The 16636-nt window shown below is 56.4% G+C and overlaps 1 protein-coding gene across 1 annotated transcript; it reads left to right on the top strand.

Annotated features, from left to right (window-relative positions):
- Positions 1–1410: 1410 nt before the first annotated feature.
- SIGMAR1 (sigma non-opioid intracellular receptor 1) lies at positions 1411–15662 on the top strand. Its single transcript, XM_044276709.1, has 4 exons — positions 1411–1628; positions 4149–4349; positions 7809–7901; positions 15041–15662. Exons 1-4 carry the CDS (start codon positions 1481–1483, stop codon positions 15268–15270), a joined length of 672 nt encoding a protein of 223 aa, XP_044132644.1. The 5' UTR covers positions 1411–1480; the 3' UTR covers positions 15271–15662.
- Positions 15663–16636: the final 974 nt, after the last annotated feature.

The raw sequence follows: 16636 nt of genomic DNA, 5'->3' as shown, positions 1-16636 counted from the left end.
GGGAGGTATGCTGTGCTGCACTGTGATACTGGTATGATACTGCTGGGGAGGTATGCTGTGCTGCACTGTGATACTGGTATGATACTGCTGGGGAGGTATGCTGTGCTGCACTGTGATACTGGGATGATACTGCTGGGGAGGTATGCTGTGCTGCACTGTGATACTGGTATGATACTGCTGGGGAGGTATGCTGTGCTGCACTGTGATACTGGGATGATACTGCTGGGGAGGTATGCTGTGTTGCACTGTGATACTGGTATGATACTGCTGGGGAGGTATGCTGTGCTGCACTGTGATACTGGGATGATACTGCTGGGAGGTTTGCTGTGCTGCACTGTGATACTGGTATGATACTGCTGGGAGGTATGCTGTGCTGCACTGTGATACTGGTATGATACTGCTGGGGAGGTATGCTGTGCTGCACTGTGATACTAGTGTGATACTGCTGGGAGGTATGCTGTGCTGCACTGTGATACTGGGATGATACTGCTGGGGAGGTATGCTGTGTTGCACTGTGATACTGGGATGATACTGCTGGGGAGGTATGCTGTGCTGCACTGTGATACTGGTATGATACTGCTGGGAGGTTTGCTGTGCTGCACTGTGATACTGGTATGATACTGCTGGGAGGTATGCTGAGCTGCACTGTGATACTGGGATGATACTGCTAGGGAGGTATGCTGTGCGTCACTGTGATACTGGGATGATACTGCTGAGGAGGTATGCTGTGCTGCACTGTGATACTGGTATGATACTGCTGGGGAGGTATGCTGTGCTGCACTGTGATACTGGGATGATACTGCTGGGGGGGTATGCTGTGCTGCACTGTGATACTGGGATGATACTGCTGGGGAGGTATGCTGTGCTCTGCTGCACTGTGATACTGGGATGATACTGCTGGGGAAGGTGGGCACTGGGGGGCACTGAGGAGGGGTTCTGGTGTGGGTTGGGTTTACCATGTGACTGGGGGGGCATGGCCTTTCCCTGGAGTAGTCGGGGGTCCTGTTACCCCTCTGCTCCCCTCCCCCCAGGGGTGGACCATGAAGTTGCCGTCTCCAAGCTCATCCTGGAGCTGCGCAAGAAGCCCCCGGGGCACATCCTGCCGGACGAGGACCTGCAGTGGGTGTTTGTGGAGGGGCTCCATGTGCCCGCTGCACACTGTGGGTGTATATAGTATATACTGGGTGTGACGTATTTCGGGGGCCTCTCCGTGCACACTGGGTGTATATAGTATATACTGGGTGTGACGTATTTCGGGGGTCTCGCCGTGCACAGGTGTGGGTGTCGTACCGCTTCCCACCACTAGTCGCCGCTGTGTGTCAAAGTTTCCCGCCTGTCACCACATTCCCTGCTCGCCTCTGATTGGCTGGATATCTGGCGGCCCGCACGCTATTGGCTGTGTGTCTGGGTGGGCGGTTCCCTGCGGCAGTAGGTAGTCGGGCTCCGGGGTCCCGTCTGCTGTTGTACAGCGCCGTCAGCCATGCTGTGCTGCCTCTCCCGGGCCGTGAAGGCGGCCGTGGCCATCGCGGTGCTGGGCGTCCTGCTGCAGGTCATCCGAGGCTGGCTCAGCTCCAAGTCCTATGTGTTCAGCCGGGAGGAGATTGCCGGCCTGGCCAAGGAGTACTCGGGTAACTGCCGCTGAGTGAGAGAGGCGGTGGGGGGGCACGGGGTGACGTAGGAGGAGGAGGAGGGTGGGCACTGGGGGGGGGGTGACGTAGGAGGAGGGGGGGGACTGAGGAGGAGGGTGGGCACTGGGGGGGGGGAAGACAACGGAGGAGGGTGGGCACTGGGGGGGGCAGGAGGAGGGTGGGCACGGGGGGAGGAAGACAACGGAGGAGGGTGGGCACTGGGGGGGGAGGAGGAGGAGGGTGGGCACTGGGGGGAGGAGGAGGAGGGTGGGCACTGGGGGGGGGGAGGAGGAGGAGGGTGGGCACGGGGGGGGGGAGGAGGGTGGGCACGGGGGGGGGGGAGGAGGAGGGTGGGCACTGGGGGGGGAGGGGTGGGCACGGGGGGGAGGAGGAGGGTGGGCACTGGGGGGGGGGGGACGGAGGAGGAGGAGGGTGGGCACTGGGGGGGACGGGGACGGAGGAGGAGGAGGGTGGGCACTGGGGGGGGGTGACGTAGGAGGAGGGGGGGGACTGAGGAGGAGGGTGGGCACTGGGGGGGGACTGAGGAGGAGGGGGGGGACTGAGGAGGAGGGTGGGCACTGGGGGGGGGGGAAGACGGCGGAGGAGGGTGGGCACTGGGGGGGGGGGAGGCGGAGGAGGGTGGGCACTGGGGGGGGGGGAAGGCGGAGGAGGGTGGGCACTGGGGGGGTGACGGAGGAGGAGGAGGGTGGGCACTGGGGGGGGGGAAGACAACGGAGGAGGGTGGGCACTGGGGGGGGCAGGAGGAGGGTGGGCACGGGGGGAGGAAGACAACGGAGGAGGGTGGGCACTGGGGGGGGAGGAGGAGGAGGGTGGGCACTGGGGGGGAGGAGGAGGAGGGTGGGCACTGGGGGGGGGAGGAGGGTGGGCACGGGGGGGGAGGAGGAGGGTGGGCACTGGGGGGGGAGGGTGGGCACGGGGGGGAGGAGGAGGGTGGGCACTGGGGGGGGGGGACGGAGGAGGAGGAGGGTGGGCACTGGGGGGGACGGGGACGGAGGAGGAGGAGGGTGGGCACTGGGGGGGGGGGGACGGAGGAGGAGGAGGGTGGGCACTGGGGGGGGGAGACGGAGGAGGAGGAGGGTGGGCACTGGGGGGGGAGACGGAGGAGGGTGGGCACTGGGGGGGGAGGAGGAGGAGGGTGGGCACTGGGGGGGGGAGGAGGGTGGGCACTGGGGGGGGGGAGGAGGGTGGGCACTGGGGGGGGAGGAGGGTGGGCACGGGGGGGGGGGGTGGAGGAGGAGGGTGGGCACGGGGGGGGGGGTGGAGGAGGAGGGTGGGCACTGGGGGGGGGGACGGAGGAGGAGGAGGGTGGGCACTGGGGGGGACGGGGACGGAGGAGGAGGAGGGTGGGCACTGGGGGGACGGGGACGGAGGAGGAGGAGGAGGGTGGCACTGGGGGGGGGGGGACGGAGGAGGAGGAGGGTGGGCACTGGGGGGGGGAGACGGAGGAGGAGGAGGGTGGGCACTGGGGGGGGGAGACGGAGGAGGAGGAGGGTGGGCACTGGGGGGGAGACGGAGGAGGAGGAGGGTGGGCACTGGGGGGGGGACGGAGGAGGAGGAGGGTGGGCACTGGGGGGGGGGACGGAGGAGGAGGAGGGTGGGCACTGGGGGGGGGACGGAGGAGGAGGAGGGTGGGCACTGGGGGGGACGGAGGAGGAGGAGGAGGGTGGGCACTGGGGGGGGGGACGGAGGAGGAGGAGGGTGGGCACTGGGGGGGACGGAGGAGGAGGAGGAGGGTGGGCACTGGGGGGGGGGGACGGAGGAGGAGGAGGGTGGGCACTGGGGGGGGGGAGACGGAGGAGGAGGAGGGTGGGCACTGGGGGGGGGAGACGGAGGAGGAGGAGGTGTGGGCACTGGGGGGGGGAGACGGAGGAGGGTGGGCACTGGGGGGGGGGGGGGGGCACTGGTGGGGGGGGGACGGAGGAGGAGGGTGGGCACTGGGGGGGGGGACGGAGGAGGAGGAGGGTGGGCACTGGGGGGGGGAGACGGAGGAGGAGGAGGGTGGGCACTGGGGGGGGGAGACGGAGGAGGAGGAGGGGTGGGCACTGGGGGGGGGAGACGGAGGAGGGTGGGCACTGGGGGGGGGGAGACGGAGGAGGGTGGGCACTGGGGGGGGGGGAGACGGAGGAGGAGGAGGGTGGGCACTGGGGGGGGGAGACGGAGGAGGGTGGGCACTGGGGGGGGAGACGGAGGAGGAGGGTGGGCACTGGGGGGGGGGGAGACGGAGGAGGAGGGTGGGCACTGGGGGGGGAGAAGGAGGGTGAGCATTGGGGGGGAACTGAGGAGGACGAGGGTGGGCACTGGGGGGGGAGACGGAGGAGGGGGGCACTGGGGGTGGGGAACTGAGGAGGACGAGGGTGGGCACTTGGGGGTTACTCAGTAGGAGGAGGAGGGGTTCTGGTGTGGGTTGGGTTTACCATGTGACTGGGGGGCATGGCCTTCCTCTGGAGTAGTCGGGGGTCCCGTTACCTGCCGCTGACCCCTCTGCTCCCCTCCCCCCAGGTGTGGACTATGAAGTTGCCTTCTCCAAGATCATCCTGGAGCTGCGGAAGAAGCACCCGGGGCACATCCTGCCGGACGAGGACCTGCAGTGGGTGTTTGTGAACGCGGGCGGCTGGATGGGCTCCATGTGCCTGCTGCACGCCTCGCTGACTGAGTACGTGCTGCTCTTCGGGACGGCGGTGGACACCAGCGGGCACTCAGGTGAGCAGCGCACCCCTCCCCCGCACCTGGCGCACACACAGGAGGATGCCATAGTTCAGGGTCAGCCCGCTGCTGATAGAGACGGTGTCAGGCGCAGACGTCACCTCCCCGGGCGCTCGGGGCTTCTGCCTCGTGCAGTGAGACGTCAGCACCCCTGTGTGTCTGCAGTGGTATGATCCACCACTCTGCAGCTAGACTCCCTCAGGAGCAGACTAGGATGTTAAAGTGGCCCTGGAAAAACTGTGGCCCCGGAAAAACTGTGGCCCCATGTTGTAGATGTCACATGACATACGAGCCATCTTAAAGGGGTAGTCCCGGCCTTTACAACAAGATGTACCGCAGAGCACCTGACCGGTGGGGTGTCGGACCCCGGCCGAACATATAGAGACCGCCTTTACTGAGGATAGACCATCACAATCGTGGACGACCCCCGTTAAATGATCATGTGATCACCAGAGAGGTGGTCATGACCTGTAGAGGTAAATTTGTCTTTCCCAAACTGGAGGCTTGTACCCCGCAGGGTAAACCGTACCTCGTCCATGTGACCGGTGCCTGCAGCATGTTGCATCTCATTACTGTGCTGAAATACTCTGCGCTATCAGCAATCCTTGCATAAATCAATAGCTCAGGTGAATGTAAGACTTTGTAATGTCTCTTATCACAGAGAATAACGCCTCTTTCTCCACTTACCGGTCTGCAGACCCTGCCTGCAGCAGAGATGCCCCATGTGCCTCGTTCACACCTGTAATCTCCTAGATATGGGGTACTCGAGTAAAGGTCCACCTACCTGAGCCTGCTGTAGGATGAACCATCGGCGTGTAGCGCTGCATTATTATTATTTTTTTACACAATAATCCTCACCTCCGAGCCCGACTAATGTCCTTTCTGCCGACCAAACACTAAGGCCCCTTTCACACGGGCGAGGATTCCGCGCGGGTGCGATGCGTGGGGAGATCGCATTGCACCCGCACTGAATCCGGACCCATTCCATCTCTATGGGGCTGTGCACATGAGCGGTGATTTTTCACGCATCACTTTCGCGTTACGTGAAAATCGCAGCATGCTCTATATTGTGCGTTTATTAAGTGAATGGGGCTGCGTGAAAATGGAAAGCATAGTACAATAGGGCTGGAGGGGTTAAATTTTTTTTTTTAACTCTCCTTAATCCACTTGTTTGCGCAGCCGGCATCTCTTCTGTCTTCATCTGTGAGGAATAGGACCTTTGATGACATCTCTGCGCTCATCACATGGTCCATCACATGATCCATCACCATGGTAAAAGATCATGTGATGAGCGCAGTGATGTCATTAAAGGTCCTATTCCTCACAGATGAAGGCAAACAAGTGGTTAAGGTGAGTTAAATTATTATTTTTTAACCCCTCCAGCGCTATTGTACTATGCAGTCTGTATTCAGAATGCTATTAGTTTCCCTTCTAACCATGTTATAAGGGGAAATAATACAATCTACACAACACCTAACCCAAACCTGAACTTCTGTGAAGAAGTCCGGGTCTGGGTACCACATTCAGTTTTTTATCACGTGTGTGCAAAATGCATTGCACCCGCGCGATAAAAACTGAACAACAGAGCGCAATCGCAGTCAAAACTGACTGAAATTGGGTACCTATTCGCGCGGGTTTACCACAACGCATCTGGACCTTATCCGGACACGCTCGTGTGAAAGAGGCCTAAGAATATCCTTTCAGTGCCCCCCTAACAATAATGATGCCCCTCAGACAGTATGATACCCCTAAGTGCACCCTCACAGCAGGGCAATCCCTCCTTAGTTCCTCCCCACAGAGTATGAATACCCCAAGTGCCCCCTTCACAGTGGTAATGCCCTCTCTGTGCCCCCTTCACAGTGGTAATGCCCTCTCTGTGCCCCTTCACAGTGGTAATGCCCTCTCTGTGCCCCTTCACAGTGGTAATGCCCTCTCTGTGCCCCCTTCACAGTGGTAATGCCCTCTCTGTGCCCCCTTCACAGTGGTAATGCCCTCTCTGTGCCCCCTTCACAGTGGTAATGCCCTCTCTGTGCCCCCTTCACAGTGGTAATGCCCTCTCTGTGCCCCCTTCACAGTGGTAATGCCCTCTCTGTGCCCCCCTTCACAGTGGTAATGCCCTCTCTGTGCCCCCCTTCACAGTGGTAATGCCCTCTCTGTGCCCCCCTTCACAGTGGTAATGCCCTCTCTGTGCCCCCCTTCACAGTGGTAATGCCCTCTCTGTGCCCCCCCTTCACAGTGGTAATGCCCTCTCTGTGCCCCCCTTCACAGTGGTAATGCCTCTCTGTGCCCCCCTTCACAGTGGTAATGCCCTCTCTGTGCCCCCCTTCACAGTGGTAATGCCCTCTCTGTGGCCCCCTTCACAGTGGTAATGCCCTCTCTGTGGCCCCCTTCACAGTGGTAATGCCCCCTCTGTGCCCCCTTCACAGTGGTAATGCCCTCTCTGTGCCCCCTTCACAGTGGTAATGCCCCCTCTGTGCCCCCTTCACAGTGGTAATGCCCCCTCTGTGCACTGTGGCCCCCTCCAGGGTTAAAAACAAACACAGTAACTACTCACCTTGTCCCGTTCCTGAAGGTCACAGATCGCGCTGCAGCACAGTGTGGGCGGAGCTTTTGCAGATTTCCGGGTTGCAGGCTCCTCCCACACAGGCTGGCAGCATGGTCCGTGCTGAATGGTTGAGCGGGGAGAAGTCTTCGTGTTTCGCCGTTCTGTGCGCCGCCGGCCTGGAGGAGCGCGGGGAGCTGAGCGTTGAGTGACGGGACCCAGCTCCCTGCGCTCCAGCAATGACCGCTGCCATCTGTATTGATGGAGGCGCTGATTGCTTCTGGACTCTGGCACCCCGAGAGACGACACCCAGGTGCATGCAGGGGTCCGGACAGCTGGCGGTCTGCCAGTTTAGTACCCCTGTCCTATAGGGTGCTGCCGCTTCTGTGTGTGGAGTCACCTGACCGCGCGGGGACATTATATACCGCCTCCTAGGAGCGGCTGGAGAGTGATTACATACAGCACGAGAGGATCCTGTTATAACCGCACTGTATAGCGCCACCCACTTATTTCTTTGACCTGCTGCTGAGATGGCTGCACATGCTCAGTTTCATCCTTCAACTGCCCCCTGAGCTGTGATAGGGAGAGCATGGACACGCCCCTTGAGCTGTCAGCAGAAAGGACACTCCCCTTGAGCTGTCAGCGGAAAGGATACGCCCCTTGAGCTGCCAGCATGATATAAATTTGGCACTACACTGAATGGGGAGACCTCTGGATCCATGTGAGGTCCAGGGCTGGTTCTGGCTTTCTTAGAGGTTGTCATGTCCTATGTGATGTCTGATTTAGATTTTTTTTTACATTATTCTTGGGATAACCCCTTTAAGCCAAGCTATAGAAGTGTGGACTTACCTGTGCCTGACCTACCGTACGCTCCACGTGTGCACCGTGCCTAACCTGCGTTCCCTTTATTGCAGGACGCTACTGGGCAGAAATCTCTGATACTATATTATCAGGAACCTTCCGGCAGTGGAAAGAGGGGACAACGAAGAGCGAGATCTTCTACCCTGGTGAGAACAGCATCTTGTGATCAGAAAGAGTGCAGCTCTGGAGTATAATACAGCATGTAACTCGGGATAAGTAATGTATGTACACAGTGACTGCACCAGCAGAATAGTGAGTGCAGCTCTGGAGTATAATACAGGATATAACTCAGGATCAGTACAGGATAAGTAATGTAATGTATGTACACAGTGACTGCACCAGCAGAATAGTGAGTGCAGCTCTGGAGTATAATACAGGATGTAACTCAGGATCAGTACAGGATAAGTAATGTATGTACACAGTGACTGCACCAGCAGAATAGTGAGTGCAGCTCTGGAGTATAATACTGGATGTAACTTCAGGATCAGTACAGGATAAGTAATGTATGTACACAGTGACTGCACCAGCAGAATAGTGAGTGCAGCTCTGGAGTATAATACAGGATGTAACTCAGGATCAGTACAGGATAAGTAATGTATGTACACAGTGACTGCACCAGCAGAATAGTGAGTGCAGCTCTGGAGTATAATACAGGATGTAACTCAGGATCAGTACAGGATAAGTAATGTATGTACACAGTGACTGCACCAGCAGAATAGTGAGTGCAGCTCTGGAGTATAATACAGGATGTAACTAAATGATTTTCCTATTTCATGACGTAAAGTCATAGTTTTATTAAAGACACGGGTCGAGTATTGCTATCTCCTTCTTTACTTCCACCAATAGCAGCAAAGGAGAAATTAACATAATCAAAACAACAAAGGCCCCTCCCCTGACAGATCCTATAATAAGCAGTGTCCTCTTCATATCTTCCTCTTTCTTTGAATCCACGACACCAACCGCCAACCATAACCGAAAACGAACCGAACTGGAACTGGAACCGACACCGACCCTTCTGGTCCCTCCAACTGAAGAACTCAAGCCAACATGGCTAACATCTCAGGAAACCTGGAACAACACGGAACGCCATCTGCCAAGGAGTTCTCAACCTGAAACAGAACAAATAATATAGCCAGTGTAAGCACATGGGTACAAAATGCGCAATCTCGACCCTATAACGGTCGCACATCAAAAGGTCGCTGAAACAACCATAATAAACTGAACGGCAAAACGTCATAAATAACAATAAAAGACAGTCAAACAGTCAATAACAATAATAACATAACAACCGGGGGGGCAAGAGAAACCTAGGGCGGGCAATACTCGCCTCCGTGTCTTTAATAAAACTATGACTTTACGTCATGAAATAGGAAAATCATTTAGTTTTACAGCAAGACACGGAGGCTTCGTATTGCAAGTTCAAAGCTGCTCAATAATAGCTGAAAACACGTGAGTAGGAGGACGGAAATAAAATTCTGTGAACGTCGTGGCCCTAGACCAGTCAGCCAGACGCAGAATGTCCTCCAAACGAGCCCCCGAAACTGCCAGGGCAGTAGCAGCCGCGCCCCTGGCCGAGTGAGCGGTAAAGATCGTCGTATCAATCCCGGAAAGGGACATGACCCACTTCATCCATCGCGCCAAAGTGGGACTGGTCACCGGGCCAAAGGGATGGCGAATAGAGAGGAAAAGCTGCGGAATGTCCGCAGAACGGTGAGACCGAGTGCGCAACTCATATTCCCGCAGGCAAACTACAGGACAGAGCGCCGGAGAAGACGGAAAACTGGGATAGGACACCGACCGAATATTGGTCTTGGTACGCCGTGTGATGTTAAAAGTAACACCCTCGGGCGTAAAGGACCTGGCATCATGATCCAGAGCCCTAACATCTGAGACCCTCTTACAGGAAATCAGGCAAAAAAGAGTCAGCAATTTGGCCGACAGCTGACGGAGGGAAAGAGACGCGTTGTCGGGCCAGGAAGAGAGAAAAGACAGGACCAGGGAGACATCCCACGTAGCGGTGAAACGCGGCCGAGGAGGCCGAGCCAAACGCGAGCCACGTAAAAGCCGAGACACCAAAGGGTGTTGACCAGCAGGAACGCCATCAAAACCCTGATGAGTCGAGGAAATCGCGGAACGGAACAAATTGATGGTCCGATAAGCTTTCCCTGCTTCAAAAAGAGACGTCAGGAATTGCAATAAATGGGTCACAGACGCCGAAACGGGATCCAGGTCCCGTTCCATGCACCAGCCAACCCAAGATCCCCAAGCTGCCCGGTAAGATTTTCGGGTGCCGGGAGCCCAAGCGTTGTCCAGGAGGCGTCTAGTTGCCTCCGAAACTCCCTCGACCTCGCCTGGAGTCCTGAGATTCGGCACGCCAGAAGTTGAAGGGAGCCGTCGACCAGGAGAGGATGTGGGGCACCCAGCGGGTCCTGGAGGAGATCCGTCCGCGTCGGGAGTAGGAGAGGCACATCCACCAGGAGTTCCAGGATAATCGGGTACCAGGCTTGAGACCCCCAGAAGGGAATCACCACCACCAATTCCGCCGCCTGACGACGAGTCTGTAGCAGCATCCTCGGAATCATGGCGAACGGCGGAAATGCGTAATGTAGGGCTGCAGACCAGTCCTGGAGAAACGCATCCACCGCCTCTGCCTCCGGATCCGGACGCCAGCTGAAGAACCTGGGCAGGTGAGCGTTGAGACGGGACGCGAAGAGGTCTATGGAACAAGGACCCCAGATGTCCGAGATCATGGAGAACATCTCCGGATTCAACCTCCAGTCGCTGCCGTCCGTGAAGCATCGGGAGCTCCAATCCGCTCGGTAGTTGTGGAGACCCGGAAGGTACTCCGCTTGAACCATGATGTCCCTGGACAGACAGTAGGACCAGAACTCCTTCGCCAGTCGGGCCTAAGGTGGCCGATTGAGTGCCGCCTAGATGATTGACGTATCGGACCGCCGACACGTTGTCCATGCGTAGACGGATGCATGCATGAGCTATGCCCTTGGTGAAACTCCTGATGGCAAACGAACCCGCTAGAAGTTCCAGAGCGTTGATGTGAAAACGGGTCTCGGACTCCGACCATCGACCGCCAGTGGAGATACCCTCGCAGTGGGCCCCCCAGCCCTGGAGACTCGCGTCCGACTTCCACCGTGAATTCCGGTTGGAATCCGAAAATTGCTCTGCCGTTCCAGGCTTCCAAATTGCTCAACCACCAACGGAGTTCCTCCTGAGCTTCCTGATCCAGAATCACCGCGTCTGCAAACTGAGGCCCCGGCACGGAGGTGGGCGATCTTCAGACGCTGTAAAGCCCGATAATGGAGTGGAGCGGGAAAGACTGCCTGGATAGAGGAGGCTAATAGCCCAATGATGCGAGCCAGATGGCGTAGGATAGGGAGGGAGTAGAGAGAGCATGTCTCAACTCCTTGCGTATCGTCCGTAACTTCTCCGCAGGAAGACTGAGGGATTCCGCGACAGAGTCCACCGTGAAGCCCAGAAACTCCATACGCCGAGACGGCGTGAGACAGGATTTCTCGAGATTGAGTAGAAAACCCAGACTCGTCAGCAGATCCGAGGTCCACTGGAGGTGTTGTAGCAGAGACTGCTGATCCTTGGTGCATAATGAGGATGTCGTCCAAGTATATGACAAGACGCACCCCCCGACTCCGCAGCCAGGCCATGACTGGGCGCAGTAACTTGGTGAAGCACCAAGGCGCCGAGGAAAGGCCGAACGGTAGGCAAGTGAAGCGCCACACTTCGCCCTTCCACAGGAAGCGAAGAAGGTCCCTGGAGGAGGAGGCCACCGGAACCGTCAGATAGGCATCTTTGAGATCCAGCTTCACCATCCAGTCCCCTGGAATCAGCAAGTCCCGAAGGAGGTGAATCCCCTCCATCTTGAAGTGGCGGTAGCGCACCACAGAGTTCAGTGCCCGGAGATTTATGACCTGGACGAAATTGACCCCCTTTTTTCTGAACTAGAAAAATGTGGCTGAGAACGCCCCTTCGGGTAGGAGGGGCCCTTTCTATCGCACCCTTGTGCAAGAGGGAAAAAAGTTCTACGTCCACTAGCTCCCTGTCCGGTAGCGCCAGGGGCGGGGGAGAAAGGACGAAATCTGGGGAACCCGTAAGTTCTATGTGGAACCCCTGCACAGTGATCAGCACCCATGGGTCTGATGTGATGTTGGACCAAACGTGGGAACATAGACGGAGTCTGCCCCCTACGCGAGGGGTGGAAGAAGTCCCCACTGGGGAAAGACTTACCGAAAGATTTTCTGTAGCTCGGATTCCCTCTGACCGACCTGGAACGCCATTGGCCGCCTCTGGCCGGGAAGAACGAGGGGGGATTCCTTTGGTCCTGGAAAGGAGGCCTCTGGTTGAAGGAGCCTCTGCCCGAGCTGCGGGCTTGATAACTGGAGCGGCCGGACAGACGGCCCCTACCACTGCCGGCCCTAGTGGAGACCCGTCCCTGAAATACCCTTTTCATGGATGACTGGGCCTTGTCCAATGCGGTAAATGCTCCAACGTACCTGCTGAGGTCCTTAATGAAGGAATCCCCGAACAGTTGACCCTGAGCCTCCTTCCCTGTCTCAGTGAGTGCCAAGTTGGCCAATTTTGGGTCGATTTTAAAAAGGATGGCTTTACGCCTTTCAATGGACAGGGAGGAGTTAGTGCTGCCCGCAATGCAAATGGCTCTTTGAATCCAGCCAGTAAGCTCCTCCGGGTCAACCGGAGAGCCGTCCACCTTGGCCGATTCGGCCATCTCAAAAATTTTGGCTAGGGGGCCAAAAATGTCGAGGAGCTTGTCCTGACAACTCTTTATAGCGGAATCTAGCCCCTTACGGGGATTCCAGCCGGTTTTGGCCAAAAACTGCGTCATCTTTTGATCCACAGCTGGCGTTTCGCAGACCTTGTTAGGGATTAATGGTCTGGGGCATTCCGCACGGAGCTTACTGCGCGCCTCTTTGCTGAGAGGACGACGCACCCAATGCTCCAGGTAGTCGCTCACATGAGCTACAGGCATCCACTCCGCCGACCTAGGGTGGTGGAGGGCATCAGGGTCAAATAGATGGGTTGCCAGAGGGATCCACCAGGCTAGAAGCCGTGTTAGGGGCAGAGGTGGATGCGCCCACGGACCCAGATGTGGAAGGCCTAGGGCCTGAGGTACCTGGAAACTCCTGTTCCTTCTCCAACTCTCCATCAGAGTGGTCATCTGCCTCCGCATAAGCCTCCATGTCAGATTCGTTCTCAGAATCTATATCATAAGTTTGTGCTCTAGCACTTTTCCACGTTCGCGCCCTTTCTGCCTGGCGCGGCAAGGCTCTTTTGCGCGATCTAAGCGCGCTATCCTGGGTGGCTTGGATCACACCAATCAAATTCTCCTGGGCAGGAGGTTCAATGGCAGGCTGCGGGTTATTGGGTGCAGGCATTAAATTAGAGGGGCCCGGAGCATGGGCAGATAAGGCCTGAGAAATGGTCTGAGAGATCATTGAGGACATGGAGCCCATGGCCTCTATAATAGCACTAGACACTGAGCGTTGTAGCTCCAGGGCCTGTGTGCTCATGACTGGCAAACCGGGGTCCCCCGATGGTGGGGGGGGGATTAGGCCCGGAGGGGGATCGGTCTGAGGACATGATCTCGATTAAATAAGGCTGGTAGTCTTATCAGAATAATAATAATAATGGGAACCCCTACTGTACCCAGACTAACAGTGCCTAAACTGTGGCCGAAACTTACCTAAGCAGGGGTTAATCACCCCAAGCGCCGCAGAGAGGTAGGAGCCGATCCGGAGATGAGAGGAGCAGTGAGGCAACTGAAGAGCGCTCCGAAATCCCGCGAGAGGACGGGCGGGGACTCCCAAGATGGCCGCCGAGATCTCGCGAGATCTCGGAGCCGCGGGAAGCCAAAGGGAAGCGCCGTAGAAGCCTATGCCGACGGAGGCCAGCAGGGAGGAATCGGAGCGGCGCAAAGGTAGGGGGAGAAGAGGGGGTTCGAAAACAAACCCCACAGATAAAACGTCTGGGAAACAGCGTCGATGCCTAGGCCGAGGGGAAAGAGAGGGAGGGGGAAACGAATCCCAGCAGAAGACCGCAATAGGCGCACAGAGGATAGAGCAAAAACTGCGGAAAAATCCCACAAATGAAGGGAAAAGGGGGGAACCCTGTTACAGATCAGCACAGGATATATATATATACTCGGCCATCCTGAAAATACCATGCAAAGACATAAATAGCCTTCAATCTAAATCACACAACAGAATAAATAGACAACTTATCTTTGGTGGAGCAGCAAAGAAAGAGGAAGATATGAAGAGGACACTGCTTATTATAGGATCTGTCAGGGGAGGGGCCTTGGTTGTTTTGATTATGTTAATTTTTCCTTTGCTGCTATTGGTGGAAGTAAAGAAGGAGATAGCAATACTCGCCTCCGTGTCTTGCTGTAAAACTCAGGATCAGTACAGGATAAGTAATGTATGTACACAGTGACTGCACCAGCAGAATAGTGAGTGCAGCTCTGGAGTATAATACAGGATGTAACTCAGGATCAGTACAGGATAAGTAATGTATGTACACAGTGACTGCACCAGCAGAATAGTGAGTGCAGCTCTGGAGTATAATACAGGATGTAACTCAGGATCAGTACAGGATAAGTAATGTATGTACACAGTGACTGCACCAGCAGAATAGTGAGTGCAGCTCTGGAGTATAATACAGGATGTAACTCAGGATCAGTACAGGATAAGTAATGTATGTACACAGTGACTGCACCAGCAGACTAGTGAGTGCAGCTCTGGAGTATAATACAGGATGTAATGCAGGATCAGTACAGGATAAGTAATGTATGTGCACAGTGACTGCACCAGCAGAATAGTGAGTGCAGCTCTGGAGTATAATACAGGATGTAACTCAGGATCAGTACAGGATAAGTAATGTATGTACACAGTGACTGCACCAGCAGAATAGTGAGTGCAGCTCTGGAGTATAATACAGGATGTAACTCAGGATCAGTACAGGATAAGTAATGTATGTACACAGTGACTGCACCAGCAGAATAGTGAGTGCAGCTCTGGAGGAAGGGCTTGATCGGGCTTTTCTGGACCCGTCAGGACTAGGACGTATCTGTCACGTGAGGGTTTGTTCAGATTATTCTCTAATCTTTGCTCCTCGGCAGTCCTGGGGATGCTGGGTTATTGGGGTCTTACAGTAGGTCACCCTGTAGTGCGGGTAGGTCACAGCTGGGTTACCGTATATGATGACTGTTCTTGACATGCCGTGCTTTCCCTCTGTGCAGGAGATACCATTGTGCATGAAGTGGGGGAGGCCACGTCCGTTCAGTGGACTGCGGGCACCTGGATGGTGGAGTACGGCCGCGGGTTCATTCCTTCCACCTTGGGTTTCGCTCTGGCGGACACGTTCTTCAGCACCCAGGACTTCCTCACCTTCTACTACACAGTGCGGGTGTACACCAAAGGCTTACTGCTGGAAGCGCACACCTACCTGTCCGACCTGGGGGTCTTCTAAGAACGTCCCTCCTGGAGGTGAGACCACGGGCGGCACCAGCATTTACCCGAAGATCATCCATGTCTGAGGAGCGACCATCGTCATCTCATGGGTCTGGTCCTGTCTGGACGCGATGTGGGAGGACCCCGCAGAGCAGATCGCCATATCCGTCCATCTGCGCGGTCGTCATCGGCGCTGTGCCCTGGAGAATCGCGTCCGATAATCCACAATTCCCAAACCGTGTTAATTACTGTGATCCGAAATCAGAGGCCCCTTCTCTATGGGGGGACAAGATGGAAGCTCGCGTCCTCGCATTAATCGCCTGAAGACTTACAGACTCGTTTTATCAGTCACCTCCCAAATTATCCGATTATTTTTAATAAATCATGAAGACCTGCGCTATTTCTACAGAACGGAGCCTCGTACATTCCTTATGCAACACAAAATGTCCGACGCTGCCGAGTTATTGCCAAAATCGAAGACTGAAAATTCTCCTGTCTACCGAGAACGGCTCCACCCCTGGTCACAGGTTGTGTGCGGTATTACAGCTCGGCCCCAATCACTTCAGGGGAGCCGGGCGCCGATACCAGGCACAACCCGTGGGATGGTTTTGGAAGAAGGCAGCCATGTTTGTCTAATCCTGAACGACCCCTTAATAGTAAAACTGGTCAATTACTGCTCCTGCTGGGAGTGCAGTGGCGGCTGCTGTCCACTAGGTGGTGGCGTTGTCCTGACGACGCAGATTTTCTTTTGTCCCATTTGTGGCCTCGGAGTTATCTGGGGATTTGATATTGATGGGGCGCTGGCCCCTGCCAACTGTTTGAAGAGGCCGGAAGTGTTGCAGGCTTACCAAGCACAGCGCCATACATGTATAGTGGCTGTGCTTGGTATTGCAGCTGAGCTGCAGCATTACGTCATCATCTGACTGATGGTGACATCACTGGCCAAGGGTTCATGGAGGGCTGTGACCACCTCGATCAGCTGGGAGTGCCGGGGGTCGGAGCCCCCACTGGTCTCTGTCCAGAGCGTATGAAAATACCAGATAACCCCTTCAATGTGTAATCCTCATCCATGATGTAAGGAGCCCCCGGTTTGCGGCTTTTAGTCGATGCAGTTTAATGTCCGTTTCTTCAAAAATTACAACTTTCTCAACGCCTGGGGCTGCCGGTTTTGTGTTGTGACGTAACGACCCTGCCGGATGTTGCGGCGGCTTTGGCACACCCAGTCACGTTGTGGTAGGGAGCGGGCGGTGCAATACGGACATTGGTGTGCACTAGGAAAAACGATTGGCCGTGGTGAGCGCCCAATACGGTATTTGTCATGTGAACCACAGAAAAGTCGTGGAGTCTGCGGATAGGTAGCGGTGAAGCCGTGTGGTCTGAACGCT

The sequence above is a fragment of the Bufo gargarizans genome, chromosome 1 (assembly GCF_014858855.1).
Source record: "Bufo gargarizans isolate SCDJY-AF-19 chromosome 1, ASM1485885v1, whole genome shotgun sequence".
Classification (NCBI taxonomy): domain Eukaryota; kingdom Metazoa; phylum Chordata; class Amphibia; order Anura; family Bufonidae; genus Bufo; species Bufo gargarizans.
Note: the sequence above shows the minus strand (reverse complement) of the source record. Positions and strands in the feature narration are given on the sequence as shown.

Coding starts and splice junctions, on each gene's coding strand:
- SIGMAR1 (XM_044276709.1), top strand. CDS start 1,481: ATGCTGTGCTGCCTCTCCCGGGCCGTGAAGGCGGCCGTGGCCATCGCG. Junction 1,629..4,148: donor CCTGGCCAAGGAGTACTCGG/GTAACTGCCGCT, acceptor CCCTCCCCCCAG/GTGTGGACTATGAAGTTGCC. Junction 7,902..15,040: donor GAGCGAGATCTTCTACCCTG/GTGAGAACAGCA, acceptor CCCTCTGTGCAG/GAGATACCATTGTGCATGAA.